The sequence below is a fragment of the Sciurus carolinensis genome, chromosome 2 (assembly GCF_902686445.1).
Source record: "Sciurus carolinensis chromosome 2, mSciCar1.2, whole genome shotgun sequence".
In the NCBI taxonomy this organism is placed as follows: Eukaryota; Metazoa; Chordata; class Mammalia; order Rodentia; family Sciuridae; genus Sciurus; species Sciurus carolinensis.
In genome coordinates this window covers 121,118,992-121,143,455 of record NC_062214.1, presented here as the reverse complement: position 1 = coordinate 121,143,455, position 24,464 = coordinate 121,118,992, and the positions used below count along the sequence as shown (strand labels likewise).

Below are 24,464 nucleotides of genomic sequence, written 5' to 3'. Positions count from 1 at the left end.
CTCAATGCCTGCACCACTTTCCTCCCAGTCAGAAGATAAATATCTTAAAAAATAATTAAAAACCTGTAATAAAAGATTTCCTGGATTCTTCGCCACTAGACTCACAGAGTAGGAAAGAAGCCCACAAGCATTGGAGCGCTCACAGGCCCAGAGCAGAGACCCTCCTGTCAGAGGAGAAAGCAAAATGCAAGCTTTGTACAGAGCTGCACACAAATGTGCTCACATTTAGTGAAATGGAGTTGTGCTCAGAGGAATCCCTTGCCTAAAATCGTAATTCGGTGTAGATTGCCACATTATATCCAATTATATTACAATTGGTCATTCCTTTAGTGAAAAAATCCTTATTTTTTATTAAATTTTTTTTTTTTTTGCTTTTACAGACTGCATTTTGATTCATTACAGAAATGGGGTACAACTTTTTATTTCTATGGTTGTGCATGATGAAGATTCACCCCATTCATGTAATCATACATGTACAGAGGGTAATGCTGTCTGTTTCATTCTACTATCTTTCTGTCCCTCACCCCTTCCCACCCCATTTTCCTCTACACCATCCCAATTTCCTCCATTCTTCTCTTCCCTCCCTGCCACCCCCACCTCATTATGTATAATCATCCACTAATCAGAGAAAACATTTTTCCTTTGTTTTATTGGGTGAGGCCTATCTCACCTAGCATGATATTTTCCAACTTCATCCATTGAAAAGCAAATGCCATATTTTTTTTTCTTTATGGCTGAGTACTATTTCATTATGTATATATACCACAGTTTCTTTATCCATTCATCAATTGAAGGACATCTCGGTTGGTCCCACAATCTAACTTGTCGCGTTCCTTCTGCCCGCAGAGAGAAACACGACACCTCAATTGTTCATCAGAGCTCTTTATTCTTCTCTCTTTCTCCTCTGATCATCCTCTGGTTCTCTGATGATGATGATGATGATGATTTTACAAGGCAGTTACAGTTATATATATATGAATTGTGAGACAATCAGGTTACAGAGTATAATAGTAAGATTACAGTATTACATATCAAAAAGGTACATAGTGGGCACAGATACAAGAAGGTACAGAAGAACAATCAGTTATAGAATATGTGGGGAGAGCAAGATTACAATATAATACAATCAGAGCAACTAAAGGGCGCATGCAAGCACGAGTCACTTTTGTCTAAATCAAAGTAGTTCTTTTTGGCCCTGGCTCAATGCCGGGGCCACTTTCTTAGATAGCATCAGCTGCTGGCTTAGTGCCGGGGCCAGTTCTTACAGCAGTATCAGTCATATGTTGCAAACCAGGCTGCCCCGGCTTAGTGCCAGTCCTTAATGTTGCAGATCATGCTGCCCCGGCTCAATGCCAGTTCTTGATGTTGCAGTCTGTGTTGCCCCGGCTCAATGCCAGGGTACAGTCCTTGTTGCAATCTATGTTGCCCCGGCTTAATGCCAGGGTACAGTCCTTGATCAGTGTCAGCCTACTGGCTCAGCACCAGGGCTCCTTCTTCAAGCAATGTCAGCTGTTTGTTGCAATTCTTTGTCTCAGCATCAGGGCTACACTGATGTCCTGCATCAGGGCCACACTGAAATCCTCAAGCCAGGCTAGGATGGGGTCTGCAGCCCCCGACACTAACTATTGTGAATTGTGATGCTATGAACATTGATGTGGCTGCATCACTGTAGTATGCTGATTTTAAGTCCTTTGGGTATAAACCGGGGAGTGGGATACCTGGGTCAAATGGTGGGTCCATTCCAAGTTTTCAGAGGAATCTCCATACTGCTTTCCAGAGTGACTGAACCAATTTGCAACTCCACCGGCAAGGTATGAGTATACCTTTTCCCCCACATCCACACCAACACTTATGATTGCTTGTGTTCTTGATAATAGCCATTCTAATTGGAGTTAGATGAAATGTTAGGGTGGTTTTAATTTGTATTTATCTAATTACTAGGGATGATGAGCATTTTTTCATATATTTGTTGATCACTTGTATATCTTCTTCCGTGAAGTGTCTGCCCCGTTCCTTAGCCCATTTATTGATTGGGTTCTTTATATTTTTGGTGTCAAGTTTTTAAAATAAATACATTACTTAAATATACAGATTTATGATTGGTTACATATTTGACTTTTCTTTTAGACATGCATATCACACCATTAGTGAGTTATTGACCCCTTAGTTCAATGACAACCAGCTGAGACCAAAGCACTGGCAAAATGGAGTCCCATCCCATTGGGTGTGAAGACTAGGAATAGAAATAGGAAAAGACTAGAAATAGAAAAGGGTAGGAGGTAACAGGTAAAGTATCTTAGGAGACAAATACATTTTAAACATTACATAATTTTTTAGACACATTTTGATCACACTGAACTCTGGTTAGATATGTTTCCCCAAAAATCTCATGTGTGAGAAAATGCAAGAAATTTGGAGGTGAATTATTGGGTTATAATAATTTTAACCTAATCAATGTATTAATCCCTTGATAGGGCTTTACCAGGTGTAACTGCAGGCAGGTAGGGGGCGCCTGGAGGAGGTGTGCCCCAGGGAGTGTGCCTTTGGGTATATATTTTGTCTCTAGTGAGCAGAGTTTCCTTCAGCTTCCTGGTATGATTTTCCGACCTGCTTCCCATGATGTGCCGCTTCACTTGGGTCCTTAACAATGGAGCTGGATTTGGAAATCTATGAACTGAGACCTCTGAAATCTTGAGGACCAAATAAATTGTTCTCTCTAAAATTGTTCTTGTCACATCTTTTGATCACAGCAGCAAAAGCAGCTGGCAAAGACACACCATAATGAGGTTGACCAACAAGAGAGAATGACTGAAGAAAGTCCTATTTCTGTAACTGGAAAATAAAGTCTAACTACATATATCTGCACTTGGATATTTTGAATGTTTTAAAAATTTTCTTTAAATTTGTTCTAGTTAGTTATAGTGACAGTAGAGTGCATTTATTGATAAATCATACGTAAATGGAGTATAATTTCTCATTTTTCTGATTATACGTATTGTAGGATTGCATCAGTCATGCAGTCATGGGAGATCTTTCTGTCTTCCAAGGTCTTCTTTGGTTTCTTTCTTTAGTGTTCTGTGGTTTTCACTGTAGAGGTCTTTCACCTCTTTTATTAGAGTGATACCTCTGGACCCTATCTCCTGGAGGGAGGCCTATGTGGCATTCTCTGCAGAGACAGACACTCCAAACAGGTCACTCAGGGACTAGGGCTCTGCCCTGCCCCCTGGAGGAGGCCTGCATGTTGTGCACCTTTCAGGCCACTTGGGTTCTGGGGCCCCATCCTCCTTTCCTCTGCTCTGTGAACAGGATGTTCTTCTGTGGTCTCTAAGACAGTTCTGCTGTCTGAGAAACTGTCACCTTCTGTGTTCACACAGTTAATTTTTCACTTTCTGTTATCAACCTGTAATCTGCCAAAAAGGTTGGTAACTGCTTATGCAAGTCTTGATCCCTAGCATCCCCCCACACCTGCCTTATTGTGAATTAGCATGCACGTATCAGAGAAAGCATTTGGCCTTTCTTTTTTTGGGTTTGGCTTATTTCACTTAGCAAATTTTGAGATTCAACTGGAGTCTTAGAACTGTATGTGCTCTTTTCTTTAGATTGATACTTGGGTTTTATTTTTTTGGGACAGGCTACTGTGAATGGCATAGTTTTCTTAATTTCTCTTTCAGCTAATTCATCATTGGTGTATAGGAATGCAATTGACATATTCTGAATGTTAATTTTATATCTTGCTACTTGGAAGAAAATCTTTGCTACCTGCACCTCAGATAAAGCATTAAAAACTCTAGTATATGTAAAGAAATCAAAACACTTAACATCAAAAAAATAAATAACCCAATTAATAAATAGCCAAAAAAACTGAACAGACCCTCTCAAAAGAATAAATACAAATGATCAACAAATATATGAAATAATGTTCAACATCTCTAGTAATTAGAGAAATGCAAATTAAAACTACACTGAGATTTAATCTCCTTCCAGTAAGAATGGCAACAATAAAGAATACAAATAACAAGAAATGTTAGCAAGGATATGGAGAAAAGAGTACATTTATACATTGCTGTTTGGACTGCAAATTGGTACAACTACTCTGGAAATTAGTATGGAGATTCCTCAGAACATATGGAACCATTTGACCCGTTATCCCAGTCCTTGGTATATACCCAAAGGACTTAAAATCAGCATACTACAGTGACACAGCTACATCAATGTTTATAGCAATTCACTTCTCAATAACTAAGCTATGGAACCAACCAAGGTAACCTACAAGAGATGAATCGATAAAGAAATATGTGCTATACATACACAATATAATATTACTCAGCCATAAAAAATAATGACTTTATGACATCTGCCAATAAATGGATGGATCTGGAGGCTATAAAGCTAAGACAAATAAACCAATTCCCCCAAACCACAGGTTGAATGTTCTCTCTGATATGTGGATGCTAATATACAGCAAGGGGAGGAGGGGACTATATAAGTTCAGTAGATTAGACAAAGGGGAAGGAAAGGGAGGGAGGAAAGGAATAGGAAAGGAAAAAGGAAAAGGAATGATCCTGACATAACTTTCCTATGTACATATATAAATGCACCACAGTGAATCTCTACATCATGTAAAACCACAAGACTGGAATCCTAATTAGAATAAGATATACTCCACATTTATATAAATAAGTCAAATCATACATGACTGTCAAGTATAACTAAAAGGAACAAAAATAAATAAATATATTTTTTCTTAAAAACAACTGTAGGCACTGAGACTTAGTGTGCTATCATATTTGTAAAACAAGTCCATTATTGTCTTTGATCCACAGAAAGGCCTTGCAAATGTAGATAGTGCATCATTGATAGTGGAAATTACTTCAAACAACCCAAATGAAATATGAATACAGCCAACAGATCTTTGACAAAGAAACAAAGGCAATACAAAGAAAAAAAGTTAATATTTCTAACAAATGGAGCTGGTACCACTAGACGTCTGTGCACAAAATAATGAATCTACACTGAAACTGTACACCTTTACTTGAAATTAACTTAAATCAATCACAGAACTAAAGGTAAAATACAAGACTATGAAACTCTACAAGATGATATAGAGTAAACCCAGATGACACTGGGTATGGATATGAAGTTTTAGAGATAACATAAAATTACAACTTGCTAAAAATAAAATTGGCAAACTAAAATCCATTAAAATTAATACCTGCTTTGTGTGACAAAGTCAAGAATATGCAGAGATATACCTGATAAAGAACCGCCATACAGATATGGCCTTGTGTTCTAACAGATCATAATGGACTGAGAGTGGAAATCAATGACAAAATAAAAAAGAGAAATTACTCCGACACCTGGAGACTAAATAATATGCTATTGAATGAAACATAGATAACAAAAAACATCAGGGAGGAGATTAAAAATTCTTAGAGGGGATCTTTCCACAGGGCAATCCAAGATGGCGGACCAGAGGGTGACTGCATCTCCAGTTGCTCCAGAACCCAGGATTCAAGAAGGGGAGGCACTGAGAGACACAGACTAAAATAGAGCCATGGGGTGAGTCTCCCCCACCAGATGAAGCTTGGCCTGGGTGGCAGGCACGGATAGGGGCAGCTTATCAGAGTAGGACAGGGCAGCTAGAGACTTACCCAGGTAGCCCTGCTCACTCCAGTGGTGGGGTCCTCCCACAGGGTCAGTTTCTTGGAGCAGGCTCCCCAGTGAGAGCCTTTCTGCACAGAGCCAGCTCCAAGCCCTGGAACCAGTAGCGGGATAGGGGCAGCTTTGTTCAGAAGCACTGCATTTTCAAGTTCCTCCAAGAATTCAGGCTACTGAAGGCTGGGAGGTGACAACTGGAAAACTACAGGGACACTATAAGCCAATAGAGGAAATCTGCAATATCTCAGAGTCCCATTGACATCTGACCAATAAGAGAAAACAAGGGAAGAAAATGTCCCAAACACACCTAGATACTATATCAATAAAATCAAATGACAGCACAGCAGAAGAAATGTCAGAAAGGGAGTTCAGAATGTACATAATTAAAACAATCAGAGAAGCAAACGAGGAGATGAAAGAGCAAATGCAGGCATTGAAGGAGGAGATGAAAGAGCAAATGCAGGCATTAAATGATCGCACCAATCAACAGTTAAAGGAGCAAATACAGGAAGCAAATTCATTTCAATAAAGAGTTAGAGATACTGAAAAAAAAAAATCCTTGAAATGAAGGAAACAATAAACCAAGTTAAAAACTCCATAGAAAGCATAACCAATAGGATAGAACACCTGGAAGACAGAACCTCAGACATTGAAGACAAAATATTTAATCTTGAAAATAAAGTTGACCAAACAGAGAAGATGATAAGAAATCATGAAAAGAATCTACAAGAATTATGGGATATCATGAAAAGGCCAAATTTAAGAATTATTGGGATTGAGGAAGGCACAGAGAAACAAACCAAAGGAATGAACAATCTATTCAATGAAATAATATCAGAAAATTTCCCAAATCTGAAGAATGAAATGGAAAACCAGGTACAAGAGGCTTATAGGACTCCAAATATACAAAATTACAACAGACCCACACCAAGGCACATTATTATGAAAATACCTAACATACAAAATAAAGACAGAATTTTAAAGGCCGCGAGAGAAAAGAATCAAATTACATTCAGAGGGAAACCAATAAGAATATCAGCAGATTTTTCAATTCAGACCCTAAAAACTAGAAGGGCCTGGAACAACATTACCAAGCCCTGAAAGAAAATGGATGCCAACCAAGAATCTTATACCCAGCAAAACTTACTTTCAGATTTGATGACGAAATAAAATCCTTCCATGATAAACAAAAGGTAAAGGAAATTACAAAAAGAAAGCCGCATTACAGAACATTCTCAGCAAAATATTCCATGAGGAAGAGATGAAAAACAATGATGCAAATCAGCAACGGGAGGAACTAGCCGAAAGGAATAGCCAAATAAAGGAGAAGCCAAATCATGTCAAAAAACAAAAATGAGTCAAATGACTGGGAATGCAAATCATATCACAATAATAACCCATATGTTAATGGCCTGAACTCATCAAAAAAGACATAGACTGGCAGATTGGATTAAAAAGAAAACTCCAACAATATGCTGCCTGCAAGAGACTCATCTCATAGAAAGAGATACCCATAGACTAAAGGTGAAAGGATGGGAAAAAACATACCATGCACACGGACACAGCAAAAAAGCAGGAGTATCCATCCTCATTTCAGATAATATGGATGTCAAGCCAAAACTAGTCAGAAGGGATAAAGAAGGATATTACGTATTGCATAAGGGAGGCATAAATCAGCAAGACATAACAATCATAAATATCTATGCCCCGAACATTGGCTCATCCACGTACGTCAAACAAATCCTTCTCAATTCCAGAAATCAAATAGACCACAACACAATAATACTAGGCGATTTTAACACACCTCTTTCACCACTGGACAGATCTTCCAAACAAAAATTGAATAAAGAAACCATAGATCTTAATGACACAATCAACAATTTAGACTTAACTGACATTTGTAGAATATACTATCCAACAAAGAAAGAATACACTTTCTTCTCAGCAGCACATGGATCTTTCTCTAAAATAGACCATATTTTATGCCACAAAGCTACTGCTAGCAAATACAAGAAGTAGAGATACTACCTTGTACTCTATCAGATCATAATGGATTGAAATTAGAAATAAATGACAGAATAAAAAACAGAAACTTCTCCAATACCTGGAGATTAAATAATACACTATTATATGATAAATGGATAACAGAAGACATCAGGAAAGAAATAAAAACATTCTTAGAAGTAAACAAGAACAAACACACATCATATCAAAATCTCTGGGACACTATGAAAACAGTACTTAGAGGAAGATTTATTTCATGGGGCGCATTCAACAAAAGAAGTAGCAATCCACAAATAAACGACTTAACACTACAGCTCAAAGCCCTAGAAAAAGAAGAGCAGAGCAACACCAAAAGTAGTAGAAGACAGGAAATAGTTAAAAACAGAGCCGAAATCAATGAAATTGAAACAAAAGAAACAATAGGAAAAATTAACAAAATAAATAGTTGGTTCTTTGAAAAATTAAACAAAATTGATAAGACCTTAGCCACACTAACAAAGAGAAAGAGGGAGAACTCAAATTACTAAAATTCGGAATGAACAAGGAAATATCACAACAGACACTAGTGAAATACAAAACATAATTAGAAGTTATTTTGAAAATCTATACTCCAACAAAACAGAAAACCTCGAAGACATCAACAAGTTTCTGGAGGCTTATGAATTACCTAAACTGAACGAGGAGGATATACACGACTTAAATAAATCAATTTCAAGCAATGAAATAGAAGAGGTCATCAAAAGTCTACCAACAAAGAAAAGTCTGGGACCAGATGGGTTCTCAACCGAGTTCTACAAAACCTTTAAAGAAGAGCTCATTCCAATACTCTTCAAAGTATTCCATAAAATGGAAGAGGAGGGAACCCTCCCAAACTCATTCTATGAAGCCAATATCACCCTGATACCTAAACCAGACAGAGACACATCGAGGAAAGAAAATTTCAGACCAATATCCTTAATGAACATTGAAGCAAAAATTCTCAACAAAATTTTAGCAAATCGCATACAAAAATATATTAAAACGATAGTGCACCACGATCAAGTGGGTTTTATCCCAGGGATGCAAGGTTGGTTCAACATCAGGAAATCAATAAATGTAATTCACCATGTCAATAGACTTAAAGTTAAGAATCACATGATTATTTCAATAGATGCAGAAAAAGCATTCGATAAAATACAGCATCCCTTCATGCTCAAAACACTAGGAAAAATAGGGATAGTGGGAACATTCCTTAACTTTGTAAAGGCCATCTATGCTAAGCCCATGGCTAATATCATTCTAAATGGTGAAAAACTGAAAGCATTCTCCCTAAAAACTAGAACAAGGCAGGGATGCCCTCTTTCACCACTTCTATTCAACATCGTCCTTGAGATTCTAGCCAGAGCAATTAGACAAACCAAAGAAATTAAAGGATACGAATTGGAAAAGAAGAACTCAAACTATCCCTGTTTGCTGTGACATGATTATATATTTAGAGGAACCTAGAAATTCCACCAGAAAACTTTTAGAACTCATAAGTGAATTCAGTAAAGTAGCAGGTTACAAGATCAATGCTCAGAAATCCAATGCATTTTTATACACAAGTGATGAATCTTCAGAAAGAGAAATTAGGAAAACTACCCCATTCACAATAGCATTGAAAAAAATAAAATACTTGGGAATCAATCTAACCAAAGAGATAAAAGACCTCTACAATGAGAACTACAGAACACTAAAAAAGAAATTAAAGAAAACCTTAGAAGATGGAAAGATCTCCCATGTTCTTGGATAGGAAGAATTAATATTGTCAAAATGGCCATACTACCAAAAGTGCTATACAGATTCAATGCAATTCCAATTAAAATCCCAATGATGTACCTTACAGAAATAGAGCAAGCAATTATGAAATTCATCTGGAAGAATAAAAAACCCAGAATAGCTAAAGCAATCCTTGGCAGAAAGAGTGAAGCAGGGGGTATCACAATACCGGATCTTCAACTCTATTACAAAGCAATAGTAACAAAAACGGCATGGTATTGGTACCAAAATAGACAGGTAGATCAATGGTACAGAATAGAGGACATGGACACAAACCCAAATAAATACAATTTTCTCATACTAGACAAAGGGGCCAAAAATATGCAATGGAGAAAAGATAGCCTCTTCAACAAATGGTGCTGACAAAACTGGAAAACCATATGCAACAGAATGAAATTAAACCCCTATCTCTTACCCTGCACAAAACTCAACTCAAAATGGATCAAGGACCTTGGAATCAGACCAGAGACCCTGCATCTTATAGAAGAAAAATTAGGTTCATACCTTCAACTTGTTGCCTTAGGATCAGACTTCCTTAACACAACACCCATAGCACAAGAAATAAAAGCAAGAATCAACAACTGGGATAGATTCAAAGTAAAAAGCTTTCTCTCAGCAAAGGAAACTATCAGTAATGTGAAGAGAAAGCCTACAGAGTGGGAGAATATCTTTGCCACTCATACTTCAGATAGAGCGCTAATTTCCATAATCTATAAAGAACTCAAAAAACTCTATACCAAGAATACAAATAATCCAATCAACAAATGTGCTAATGGAATGAATAGACACTTCACAGAAGAAGATCTACAAGCAATCAACAGATATATGAAAAATGTTCAACATCTCTAGTAATAAGAGAATTGCAAATCAAAACTACCCTAAGATTTCATCTCACCCCAATTAGAATGTGCAACAATTGAAAATTCTTAACAAAGAAGTCCCCAGGAGATGTCCAAGGAAAATTATTTTTTGTCCTGTTCTGTTTTGCTCAAATGTAGAACAGGAAAATTAAGCCCAAGGAACCACTTCAAGCGCTGAATATATGTCAGAATGAGGAAAAGTGCTTCCAGAGATACTCTCTCTATCCAACAAGGGTGTCACCTCAACCATGTTTCAGAAGAGAAGTCTCAAATATAATCTGATCTGAGAGAAAAAAATAATGTTTAGTAAGTCATCTCATCTTTCTAATTCTCTTAAGATAATTTTAAAATATTTTTATATTATTCTATTTCATACGTGCCCTCTGTAATGAGAGTGAGAATGAATTGTTGAGCTTCTGACATTTTCAGAAAATAATTCAGATATTTTTTCTCCTCCTCCTTTCTTATTCCTACTGGAATTTCTATGATCTTAAGAGAAACAGCATGCAGTTCACTGTAATGCACTCCCTCCAAGATGCTTCCAAGTCAGCATTGCCTGAAAGAAAACTTTTAGCACTGAGATAGAAATATACATATATATATATATATAAAATGTTGAGAAAATATATACGTATATAAAATATTGAGAAAGAAATGACATTATACTGGAATAAGATTAAAACCCATACCTGAGGATAAAGGAAGGCATGAGGTACTATGGGAGGTCAAAAACCCACCCCCTGCGCACCACACCTGGTATTTACCTCTGGCAGTGTATTACACTCTCTGGTCCAAGTTCCTCTTTGTAAAAATTAAATACTGTGTACTTCACAAAATTTTAGAGTTAATATTATAGAAAAATATATTTATGGAACAGCATTATATCTACAAGGGGGAAATATTTTTATTTTTATACTCCTAAAAGATTCACACATTTCTTTCCTGTCTTTAATGTTTCAATTCCTTGATCCCAGAAGGAACATTAGCCCTTTTATGAGAATTCTCCCTGTGTTACAGGTAAAACTTCTAAATCTATTATAATAAAATTTTGAAATTCTATTGGATATTGATAGTGATTAATAATAATTGTCTCTCAATAATATGAAATATCATCAATTTCAAAACATAAAAAAGCAGAATGGCTTATTTTGAATTAATCATTCCCTGGGATTTTACCTATTCACTTTTTAGGAAATTTCTTTTTCAAACATAGTTGGATTCAGGTTTTTAATTTATTTTTAAATTCTTTTTAGTTGTCAACAAATAAAACTCTATTTTATTTGTTTTTATGTGGTGCTGAGAATTGAACCCAGTGCCTCACACATGCTAGGTGAGTTCTCAACCACTGAGTCACAACCCCAGCCCTGGATTCTGGTTTTAACATAAGCTATCATTCTTGTCATTTTTTTCAACAGGAACAAGCCTACTTATTGAAAACGTCTCGGAAAGTTTGCACTAATAAGAAAAAAATTTAAGAAAAAGTTCAGATTGTTCTAATTTCTTAGGGATCACAAATTTATTGAGGATACCATCAGAATATTTTTCTTAAAAAATAGATAAATGTCTATCATGGTGAGTATGCTTATTTGTAAATTGTGAGACTATTATATGTTCTCTTATCTACAATACACATAGATGTGACACATTTCTTAGGAGAATTCTTAAGAGAATTTTCTTTCTTGCTAATAATAATATATGTGTTTTGAGTTCTTATACAAGGGAAAGGGAAAATAGTGTTCATGATAAGGTAAGGGTTTTGATCTTTCACCTGCTTTCCTTGACACTATCCTGGAGATTTCAAAGTATAAAAAAGGATATGACACACCAGAAGTGAAGCAATACCAAGAGGAAGAAATAATAAAGGGGAAAATAATTAGGAAACTATCTTTCTAGTATCAATCTTTATAAGAATTTTGTATTTGCATAGAGATAGTTATAAGTAATATTCTTATTATATTTAAAGATGAATAATCAGTGATCACTGATATTTTTACCTTATTTTCACTCAGCACTAACACTCAAAGATATTTTTTACTTATATATGAACACAGTTTTTTTTTCCTCTTAGAAAATACAGATCAGTGATAGATACATAGTTAGATAGGAAAACAAGTAGATAATGCTTATTTATGTCTGTGTTGGTCAGGAGATGGTAATATTTCAATGCCTAGAAATTTCTCATCTATTCCTAAAACTGATTTTCAGTAAATATTTTCTATTGCTATGTTTAAGTTATAAGGACCATCCATTCAAAGTTCATCAAGTCTGAGTCTCATTTGAGGTGCCATCCAATTTAATCTCTGTCCACATAACTTTGCCCTGATATTTGTTACTAGTCCATTTAGTTTACTAAATGATCTCTATTATAGATTTTAATTAATGATAAATATTATGCCTCTTTTACATCTGAATCATCATGTCAAGATATTTATTAAATGACTTTCTAGATAACTTCTCTCCTAAAGCTTCTCTCAACATCCATTTTAGAAGGATAAGTTAAAAATTTCCGTTTTATGATGTCTTATTAGAAGAGATTTAATTGAGGGTTGTAAATTCATTTTGCATAGTACAGATAAGCTATAATGTTGTATTATATCATGTATTCTGTCATTCATATTAGATTTCAATATTAGTTCCCATTGATCTTCCTAAGTAGATGAGCTAATCTTCTTTATTGACTGTAAATGTATTGATTGAGCCTGGCTCAGATTCTCCATACTAGAATAGTGAACTGCAGTTAGATTTCAGGTGAGACCACAAACATATTAGTTCTTACACCTTTCTGTCCTACTGTCCTCACTAATTATAACTGCCCTCTCAATTATTTGCACAAGAAGCCCATCTTTGATCCTTCTTCTTGAAAAACCTATATGAAGCATTTAGTTTCTCTTTTGGACATAATGCCATGGATAACTGGCCAAGATTCCTTTTTATGAATAATTTTCATGCTGATATGTTGATGCTAAATTTCAAGGTGAATATCAAATTCTAAAAACTGTAAAAATCAACCATTATTCATCGTACCAACTGATAATGTATTCTTCTCCTAGGTTAACTCAGAGGATGTAATGAATAAAATGGATGGAGGAAATCAGTCTATAGTCTCAGAATTTGTGCTTCTGGGACTTGGCCACTCATGGGATTTGCAAGTCTTACTCTTCATGATCTTTTTAACACTTTACCTGATTATTGTAACTGGAAATATTGTCATCATGACCTTAATCATCACTGACCCTCATCTCCATTCCCCCATGTACTTTTTTCTGGTCAAACTGTCTTTTGTTGATATGTGGCTTTCTTCAAACACCACTCCTAAGATGATCTCAGACTTTCTCAGGGAGAACAAGACCATTTCCTTTGCAGGCTGCATGTCCCAGATCTTCTTTTCCCATTTCATTGCAGGGCTTGAGATGGTGATACTGGTGGTCATGGCCTATGACCGCTACGTGGCCATCTGTAAACCACTCCACTACTCCACCGGTATGAGCCTACACAGGTGCATGTGGCTGGTGTTGGCTGCCTGGACTGTGGGCTTTGTGCACGCCATGAGTCAGATTGTTGTGATTGTGCAGCTGCCATTTTGTGGCCCCAGGGAAATAGACAGTTTTTTTCTGTGATAGACCACTGGTGATTAATCTAGCCTGCATGGATTCTCATAAGTTGAAAGTTTTAACGAATGTTGACTGTGGAGTTGTAGCCATAACATGCTTTATCCTCTTGCTGATATCCTACACACATATTCTTATCACTGTATGCCAAAACTCTAAAACTGGTGCATCTAAGGCCCTGTCCACCTGCACCGCCCACATCACTGTGGTGGTGCTCTTCTTTGGGCCCTGCATCTTCATCTACGTGTGGCCACTCAACATCACATGGATGGACAAATTTCTAGCTGTTTTTTACTCTGTTTTTACACCTCTCCTCAATCCAGCCATTTATACACTGAGAAATAAAGAGATGAAAAATGCCATTAAGAGATTCAGAAGCTACTATATGGATTTCAAGAGAAATAATTAATGCCTGGAAACCTAAACATTCGTAATTATCAGGGAGTTATCCAATCTACCCTCCCATGCCTTTAAATATGTTAGATAATGAACTAAATTTATATCTTACAAACACATATATCAGTCCCACAGGGTAGCATCTTATCAAATTTCTCTTGAATTTTACCTAACTTTATTTGGTAAGAAGCATTTCTGTAACATCAATGGTTCCCTCAAAACTTTTGTGTATCATTTGTCAACAGACAATGGATATTATTTTTCCTTAATTTAGCTTCATACCTAAATACAAGTGGGGAAAATCAAAATTGAGAGAGAGAGGGAGAGAGAGAGAGAGGGAGAGAGAGAGAATATGAAAAAAATTTATAAGCTACATACATAAGGAAAATCCATGAAGAATATCCTCACTTGTGTTTCATGAACTCAATAGTAGTAAAATTTAAATAAAATCTAATGCTATTTTCTTTGGTTATTTCAGACTCAAGGGCCAAAATATATTCTTTACCTTATTACAACTGTATTTACGTAAACTCCTGAAATGCAGTCTCCCTGAGTCCAGGGACCATGGTATACATGCTTAGTAATAAAGCTGCAGAACTTCTCTCTACCTGACTAATAAAGCTTCCCCTTAGTAAATACTGTCTGTCAATAATACAAATGAGACACCTCCATTGTCATGATCTGTCTCTATTCTCATAAGTCCATTACCAGAATTATTCCCAAGCTTCATTGTCATCAGTCTTTCAATTATATTCATTATTAACCCTAAACATCTAGTGAAAGTACCAAAATTTTATGAAACAATATAGATATACTTCCAGCCACAAAAAAGTGAAGGAGGAGGAGGAAGAAGAAAGGGGAGGAGGAAGAGGAGAAGGAACAGGTGGAGGCAGTGGTGGTAGCAGGGGCACAGAAGGAAACTCAATGCCCTGCTTCCATTCTTCCCAGTAGGAAAATTTATCCTTACAACTGCCCTTTAGGACTACAATTACATTAAGCACAAGCAACATTTCACCAGAATACTTCATTTAATTGACATTATAAGGATGCAGCCTTTCTTTCTTACTTGCTTCTAATTGCTACTTCTAATGTGCTATCATGAAAAATCATCAGTATATTCAGGTCCCAATTTTTACTTGCCAGTCTACCTGTTATAAAGGACTCTCCATGTATCCAGAGGTGTACAATGAGGGAGAGAAAGGAATCCAACAGGAGTAGCTATGAAAGAAGATGTGCCATCAGCTAATACAACTTCTTTATGCATGTGGAATTAGTAAGCTTGATTTTGAGTACCATTTCTACCTAATAATAGAATTCCATTTGCATCTGATTTACAGTATGAAGAGTGTGCTGGAATGCAGGTCATGATAAAACAACTGATCACACAATCACTTGTTGTCGAAGTCTACACATGTAAGCCAGCACCTCAGGAGGGTGAGGCAAGAGGATTGTGAGTTCAAAACCAGCCTCAGCAACTTAGTGAGACCCTAAGCAACTCAGTGAGACCCTGTCTCTAAACAAAATACAAAAAAGGGCTGGTGATGTGGCTCAGTGGTTAAGCACTTTTAGGTTCAATCCCTGCTACCAACAAAAAACAAAAAACAAAAAAAAAAAAAAGAAAGAAAGAAAGAAAGAAAAAGAAAAAAAGGAAGGAAGGGGGAAAAAACCCTACACACTTAACATCTACAAGAGCTTCATAGGATGATGACCACTGGATCTTCAGAAAAATTATTGAGTAGGTTTTTGTCCCATTATCTAGTTGGATATGTCTAAGGCATCCAAATCACTTCCATTTATTTTCTGATTAGTTGAACCTCTGAGAATGTCTAAGACATTCAAAATACTTCCTTTTTTTCTGATTAATGTATTCAGTGACAATTATGACATCAAAATATGCTTTAAAAGTATCAGAATGTTTACTATTTCTGTAGAATGTATAATGACTAGTTTGAAAATTTTATGATATTTGAGTTATATCTCAATAAAATTATATATAGGCAATATATAATTTTTAATCTTGCCTTTTGTTAATGGTTCGAATAATAAATGTGTACCTTCAAGTTAAGAAATACAAGTGTATGGATATCCCCATGAGAGAATCACAAGATATTTTACTACTGATCTTAATTCACACTCACAAGAAAGTTCTCTTTGTGTAATACCAAGAAGAATTATTTGGCAAAAGGAAAATGCCAATGTTCCTAATACTTGGTTCCACATAAGTGACACAGATGACAATTGTAATTATTTTCTAAATTATGAATGCAATGATTATTCAGAATAGAAAATAAAACCTCCCTGGTTTCTTTTTACTTCTTATATATTTTTTTATCTTCTCATATCTTTGATGACTGTATTATTAAGATTGTATTCAAAGTAACACAGTGCATATAAAGGAGTAACAGTCCATTCAAAGGAGTAACAAAATTTGAAGTTACAAACTTACTGGTAAAGGGAGGTAGATAATCAAATTGAGAACACTTAAATAATGTTTTAGTGTTGTAAAAGCACCATTTCACTTTGTATCACTTTAGCGTGAAGGTTACACGAGAGAGATGAAAATCAAAATGACAAAGAGATACCACCTCACTACTATTAAAATGAATATCATCAAAAGGAAAAAAAAAGATAACTGATTGACAGGATATGGAGAAATCATTGCCAATTGTTGGTGGGAATGTAAATTAGTATAACCATTATGAAAAACAGTATGGATGTGCATCAAAAATGAAAAACAGAACTGTTATATCAGTAATCCCAATACCTGGTGTGTATTCAAAGGACACCTCTTGAGTATGTCAAGGGGTGCCACACACACACATATTTATAGCAGCACTGCTCATAATAGCCAAGAGATAAAATCAACTTGTGTCTCTCAAAGATAAATGAGTAAAGAAAATATGTAACATATCCACAATGAAATAATTTTAGGTCAAAAAAGGAAAGAAATTCTGTCATTTATGACAACATGGATATACTGGAGGATATCATTTTGTCAAATAAGCCAGATATAGAAAGATTAATTCTATGTGATCTTACATGCAGAATCTAAAAACATTGGTCTCATACAAATAGTAGAATTGGGATTACCAGAGGCTGGGGAAGTTGGAAAGAAAAGGGGGTTTAGAAGCTACTGGTAAAAAAAAATACAAAATCATAGGAGGTATAAGTTTGAGGTCAATTGGCCAACATTCCTGAAGAATATAAATGAAAATGTCTTCAAAAACTACCAGCAAACTGAGTTCAACTACACATGGCCACCTGAAATCTGTCCCTGAGACATGATGATGTTTCAGCATGTGCAAATTAACCAATGAGCAACAACCCGTTAACAAAATAAAAGATGAAAATCACATTATTATCTCAATAGATGTTCTACCTCACTAACCAACAGGAAAATGCAAATCCAAAGCACATCAGATATTGTCTTAAATGAGATATTGTCTTACCCAAGTTAGAATTTCTACTATCAAAAAGACAAAAAACAATGCTGGTAAGGCTGCAGAGAAAGGAGACTTCTCATGTGCTATTGCTGTGGCTGTAAATTTGTATAACTATTATGGAAAACAGTATGGAAATTCCTCAAGAAACTAGAAAGATCATTTGAAACATTAAATGGTGTAGTGGTACTGGGTATATATCCAATAGAAAGAAAATCACTATGTTGAAGAGATATCTCTATTTCTATGTTTATTGCAATACTATTTTCATTAGCCAAGAAATGGTGTCAATTAGGGGTCCATCAATAGATGAATGGACTTAAAAATGTGATGTATATACAAAATGAACTATTATTTAACTCTAAGAAAGAATAAAGACATTCTGTTAAATAAAATAAATTATGCACAGAAAGGCAAACTCTGCATATTCTCGCTTACATGTACAAACTTACAAACTTGATCTCCTGAAAGTAGAGTGTAGAACAGTGATTACTGAGATTGGGAATAATGTGGGGAGAGGGGGGTGGAGACAGGATGATTAATGGGTACAGGAGTGCAATTATATAGGAGAAATAACTTCTAATCTCCTGTAGCATAGTAAGGTAACTGGTTGACAATAATTAGATTTGCATTTTGAAATAACAGATTTTGGAAAAAATAATAAATATTTGAGGTGATAAGTATGCTAGAAGTCATGATCCCATCATTAAATATCATATGCATGCATTGAGGTATCACACTGCATTCTGTAAATATGTACAAGTATTATATGTGAATGAAGTATAAAAATATATTTTAAAAAAAGAGATATTTTTAAACTGGTCCTCCACTTGATTGATCAAACAAGTAACATTCACTTTACAAGCGTGCAGGTCATGGAAATATAATCTTTCTGTATGAAGGGCAGTGAATCACTTAGAACAGAAACACTGATTATCATAGTGATTGTTTTCATTTCTCTTTGATTTAATTGGAAGGGTTTTCTTTGGTATGTGTTTTACTGTTGAAGTATGACTTTGCCAATTCTTTTTGAAAAAGCATTTAACAAATTCAGAAATTGCCTTTTATTTCTTGTTCATTCTGAATTTTATCAAATTTAATTTTATCTAATGCTACTTCTACATCTATTGAAATCTCCCTATATTTTTACTAGCAATAAATGACCAAAGTTATAGTCATATATGCTATTGAAAAATGGTATAATGTTGGATAATTTAAAATAAAGGAATAAATCCTACTTGATCATATTCTATTATTAGTGATATTCTACAAGAGATATGAGTCAATGAATTTAGAACCTTTTCAGCACTGCTAATCATAACTAATAGGTAAACAATTAGGGAATCATTAAATAAACTATTATATATCTGTATAAAAGTAGTGCTATAATATGAAGTCATTAAAATGTAGACAGTCCCTGACATGGACGGTTCAACTTAATGATGTTTCAACTTTGCCATGGTATGAAATCACACATAGAACCACTTTGTTTATCTCTTGCAGTTGTCAATGAATTACATTAAATATTCAACATTTTATGATAAACAGGATTTTGTTGGATAATTTTACCCAATGGTAGAGTGATATAAGAGTTCTGAGCCCATTTAAAGTAGGCTAGAGTAAGCTATGTAGGGTAGATTAGGCATATTGTACCTTTTTAACTTTGTTTTCAACTTACAGTGGGTTTGTTATCAGAAGTTGCAGAGTTATCTCCATATTAACAACATATTTAGATACTTGGGAAATTTTCACAAATGTCTTTCTTATTAAAAAAAAAAACAGTTAATGGAAGCATCTCTCAAAGTGACAGTGGTGATCTTGTAGTGGTATATACAAGGTGTAATGAAGTGGTGATTCACACAAAATTACACAGAAATGAGTGTTTAATAGGGTCAAGTATACCAGAACGTAACCTCTCTGTGAACATACATCCTGTGGACATTTTTCCAAGCCTGGAACCAAGTCTCAGTGCTAGAGTCACTATTTTCCCTTTATCTCCAGGAATAAGAGTGCTTTCCTCCTACTTAAATCACCAAATTTACACCCAGTCAAATCATTTTCCTTTTTCTATTTCTTTTCATAAGCCAAGTGAAAAATCCTTTAAAAAAGAATAAGAGGTAAGTAAAGATATTCGATACATTTCAGCATGATGAATAAAGTGTTCCATAAAAATACTGTTACAAGTTCCCTCTCTACAGAGCCACTCCCCAGAGAGGGACAGCACAAAGGTAAAAGGGTTCCATATTTCACTGGTTCAATTCATTCTGCTTAGACAATGGAAGATCAGGATTCTCCTTCCAATTAACAAGTTGCCTGTTGCCTTTTCAACTTGCATGAGCAGACCCAAACACCTCATACTTGATTTATTAATCTCACAATGTTCTTGCTCGAGAAAGCCTCTTCAGCAGTTCATGAGTTCCCACAGTAATGCCTGAAACATGCCTTCATTTCTCTGAGATCAGGAGGCCAGAATTTGAACTCTGATGTGGAGGATGACATTCAGTCATACAGGTGTCTATGATTGGCATCTTGTCTCTTCAGGTAGGTATAACCCACAAGATTTCAGCCCTTCTTCCACTCTGCTCTAGTTTTATATTCTATCACATAATGAAGAATTATGAGATAATTAATGAAGCACCGCTTCTCCAGAGTCAAAGCCATGGTTTTATCGGAGAGCTAAATTTGCAGATCTTGTCACATCACCCTTTGGATTCTACTATATATGATAGAGTTTGTACACTAAGTACAGAAAGCCTCCAAAAATGAGTGTGGTCATCTCTTCCTTTACTAAAATTTCAAACAACATATTGCATGGAGCCTGTTACTTTCTGATAATTTTAGAGAGTAGTAGCCAAGGAAATTTTATTCACACTTTGATTGCAAATTTAGAGGAACAGCCTCTGCGAACATAACCAAATTTTACATGGTTGTAAATGATACATACCTGATTTCAACATCTATATCACTATTTTATCTCAACTTTAAAATTAATGAAGAACAAGATCATGTAGAGTAAGAGTTGAGTGTTATATGAAAGACAATGTTATTAGAGAATTTTGTTCGAATTTCTTGGTAAACTCTACCAGATGATCAGTAGCTCTTTCTGCATTGAGACATTGACTGACATTAGGCCATTCTCCTGACATATTCTTTATCTTTTAAATACAGTTTGCAGAAACAGAAAACAGCCAGCTGCTGTATGAAATCTGGAGAAGATACAGTCATAGTTGAGTGAAATATAAAACAAAAAGTTATGAAAGGGTACAAACACACCAACATGACACTTAGAGAAAGAAATCAAATGAAACAGATAGAAATATGTGGGCATAAGGATAGAGACAGATCCACAAACACATAGAAGTAGAAGTGAATGAAAATTCAATATCATCAACAAAGGTAATATTGAAATGTTGAGGGCTTACTGGACTGAAACTGAATAGTTGTCTGTTCTTCACTCATCAAGAGCGTCAGTCTGTATTATAAATGATTGCTTTGAAAACTGGACAAAATATCTCAATTAGAAAGATTCTTTCCACATATAAAAAGAGCTGGGAATGTGACTCAGTGGTTAAGCATCTCTGAGTTCAATCCCTGCTGCCAAAAAAATCAAATTAGAGTGCTAATAAATTTTTTAAAAATAAAACTTAAAAATCTATATCTCTGAGCTCCCAGGGTTGGAATTTGTAGACACATGGTGAATATTTTAAGAATGAACCAATTTAATTTCAACTTAGCTTTCATGTCTCTATACTCTGCATTATGCTAAAACCAAAATGAAGAAAATGATACAAATAGAATAGTAGTATTATTTTATTGGTTGGTTAATTTTTTGCAAGTTAGGGTTATAACTTTCTAAAATATCTGAATTGGGAATTTAAATTGGCATATGCTTTATCTCCTAAAGGTTACTTTTCCAAAATCAAATTACTATTTGCATAAGAAACCCATTAATAATACTGTCTAAGTAAAGTAATGTCAATAAAACATACCAAAGGAAAAATGAAAACAAGCCAAGGACTACATGAAACTCTTACCCAAGATCCTGTTTGCTAAGAATGGCTAGGAAAAGCATTTAATTATTCTTCAGAGGGTAAGATTTATCTAGCATTGTTATCAAATATTTGATTTCAAGACCTCTTTATAATCTTCCAAACTATCAAGGACCCCACATAACTTGCATTTATGTGAGTTATAGACAATAACATTTATTACTTAGAAATTAAACCTGGGGAATATTTTCTTATAAATTAATTTTAGCAGCAACAAGTAATTATGCATATGTAAAGATAAATGATGTCCATTTTATGTAAAAATAACTTCATCCAAATTACTGAAGAGTTGCAATTTACAACTTTTTAGCCAATATCATTACTGTTTGTTATAATAAAGCTTTTTGTATTCTATCCACTTCTCTAGTTGGCCTATTGTGATATCACATATCATGTAGCCTTAATGACTCCAGTAAATTAATAAGGAAAAAAAGAAAAGTGGGAAATCAAGTATTGTCTTAACATTATTATAAAAATGATTTTGACCAAAAATAGTAATAAAAATAATGATTTTGACCTATTTTCCCTGAAAGATTCTCAAAGACCAGTAACCATTCCTGGACCACACTTTGAGAACCATCTCTCTCTAATATCTAATAATAATATGATTATTTATCTTTTCCCATACAAAAATCAGATGAGCATTGATCACTCACCTTCCACTGCAATTAAAGAGTACTGAAGCTGACTAAATGTAATATATCTCACATATTCACATTAATTTTATTTAAAGGGTTCATTGATGATAATATTACAAAGAATTCCAATTATTATGTTGGAGAAGCAATTGAGGTAAAATATTAGCAAATAATATTATGATTAGACCTGAAATGGAAATCGTGAGATTTCCTACTCATTTAACTACAAATAGGAGACATAGCCATTTTTCTGGAATGAATTTTCAGAATGAAATTCTTTTGTCTGGTCTCTCTTATTATCTTTGCAATGTTTCAAGATATGTGTTATGATGACCGTATTTTTCAAAAATAGTATTTTTACTATTTTATTATTTTTTTAGTATGTCAGAAACAATGACTTATCTCTTTACTGTATTTGTTCTCTATTTTTGTTCACCATTTGACCTAAAATTGCATATGCTATTTTGTTTTGTTTTGGTCAAAATCAACATATGTGTGGTAAACTTCATGTGACTTCAGAGTATCTGTTCAGCCCGGGTCTGGTGTGTCTAGGACAGGACTATGAAAATCGTGGAAATATCTCTGCATGAATAGTTTGTTATTTTTCACATGAATACCAATGTGATCCTACTCAAGGCATCTGTCTAAATAAATCACATTACATAAGATCACTTCTCATGTGGAAACCTATCTTTGCAGACTTAGAAACAAATAAAAATTTGAATGTAAATAATTGTTCCCGTACATTTATCCTCTTGGGCTTCTCTTACAACTGGAAGATTCAGATCCTCCTCTTTTCAGTCTTTTTTGGAACATACATCTCAACCCTAATTGGAAACCTGTGCATTATCTGTGCCGTAAGGTGGGACTATCGACTACAAACGCCAATGTACATCCTGCTGGCCAACTTTTCCTTCCTGGAGATCTGTTACATCAACTCTACTGTCCCCAATATGTTAGCTAACTTTCTCTCTGAGAGCAGCACCATCTCCTTCTCTGGATGCTTCCTCCAGTTCTACTTCTTCTTCTCCATGGGCACCACTGAGACTTTCTTCCTGTCTGTCATGGCCTTTGACAGGTACCTTGCAATCTGCAAGCCCCTGCACTACCCCACCATCATGACTGTTCAAAACTGCTGCAGAATGGGAGCCGGCTGCTGGGCATGTGGCTTCTTGTGCTTCCTTTTGCCCATTTACCTAGTTTCTCAGCTCCCATTTTGTTGTGCAAATAAAATTGACCACTTCCTATGTGATCCAGGACCACTTATAAAGCTGTCCTGTGAACCAGCTCCTGGCACTGAAATCATCTGTGCCATCTACAACTCAGTCCTCATTTTCTCCACCTTCCTCTTCATTACCAGCTCCTACACCTTGGTGATCAAAGCTGTACTCAGGGTCCCCTCTGCAGAAGGCCAGAGAAAGGCTTTCTCCACATGTGGCTCCCACCTGGCTGTAGTATCTCTCTTCTATGGCTCCATCATGGTTGTGTATGTGAGCCCCACAGCAGGAAATCCAGCAGGCATGCAGAAAATTGTGACTTTGTTCTATTCTATGTTAACTCCACTTTTCAACCCCTTGATCTATAGTTTACGGAATAGGGAGATGAAGGAGGCCCTGAGAAAACTGTTCAGCAGTGTGAGGTTTCGACAGAGCCATGGAAAAGGTTTTTGAAGCTGTGTTCACCAATGAATAAAGAATTAAAACTTGGATTTTTATTGTATTTGTGGAACTAGAAAAATGTCTTTATTGGGGGTAGGAACATTCAGTTTAAAAAAAATGTTTATAAAGTTAGCCGTATTCATTTATTCATTATAGGAGAGAAAAATAAAGTTCTTCCAAATAAAAGAAAAGAAATCAAAAGAAAATGATGACTTGTCTTTCTGGCTTTCAGAGTTAATACTAGTTGATATTTTTCTGTCAAAAATGATAGTTCTCAGATGCACACGTACATGTAGACAATCTGTCCTACGTTTACACTTCTTACTAAAATTTTTCCTGAGTTGAAAGTTATATAT

General features: G+C 35.2%; 2 protein-coding genes across 2 annotated transcripts; both read left to right on the top strand.

Annotated features, from left to right (window-relative positions):
• Positions 1-13,387: 13,387 nt before the first annotated feature.
• LOC124977504 (olfactory receptor 4K14-like) lies at positions 13,388-14,336 on the top strand. The gene is given in 2 exon segments (XM_047541095.1): positions 13,388-13,924; positions 13,926-14,336. Coding segments are annotated over 2 exon segments (948 nt in total).
• An 8,791-nt stretch (positions 14,337-23,127) lies between these two features.
• Positions 23,128-24,120, top strand: LOC124976455 (olfactory receptor 11H6-like). The gene has a single exon (XM_047539325.1). The coding sequence runs from the start codon at positions 23,128-23,130 to the stop codon at positions 24,118-24,120; it is 993 nt and encodes a 330-aa protein (XP_047395281.1).
• Positions 24,121-24,464: the final 344 nt, after the last annotated feature.

Excerpts from the sequence above, each read along its gene's own strand:
- LOC124976455 (XM_047539325.1), top strand. The coding sequence starts at position 23,128 with ATGTGGAAACCTATCTTTGCAGACTTAGAAACAAATAAAAATTTGAAT.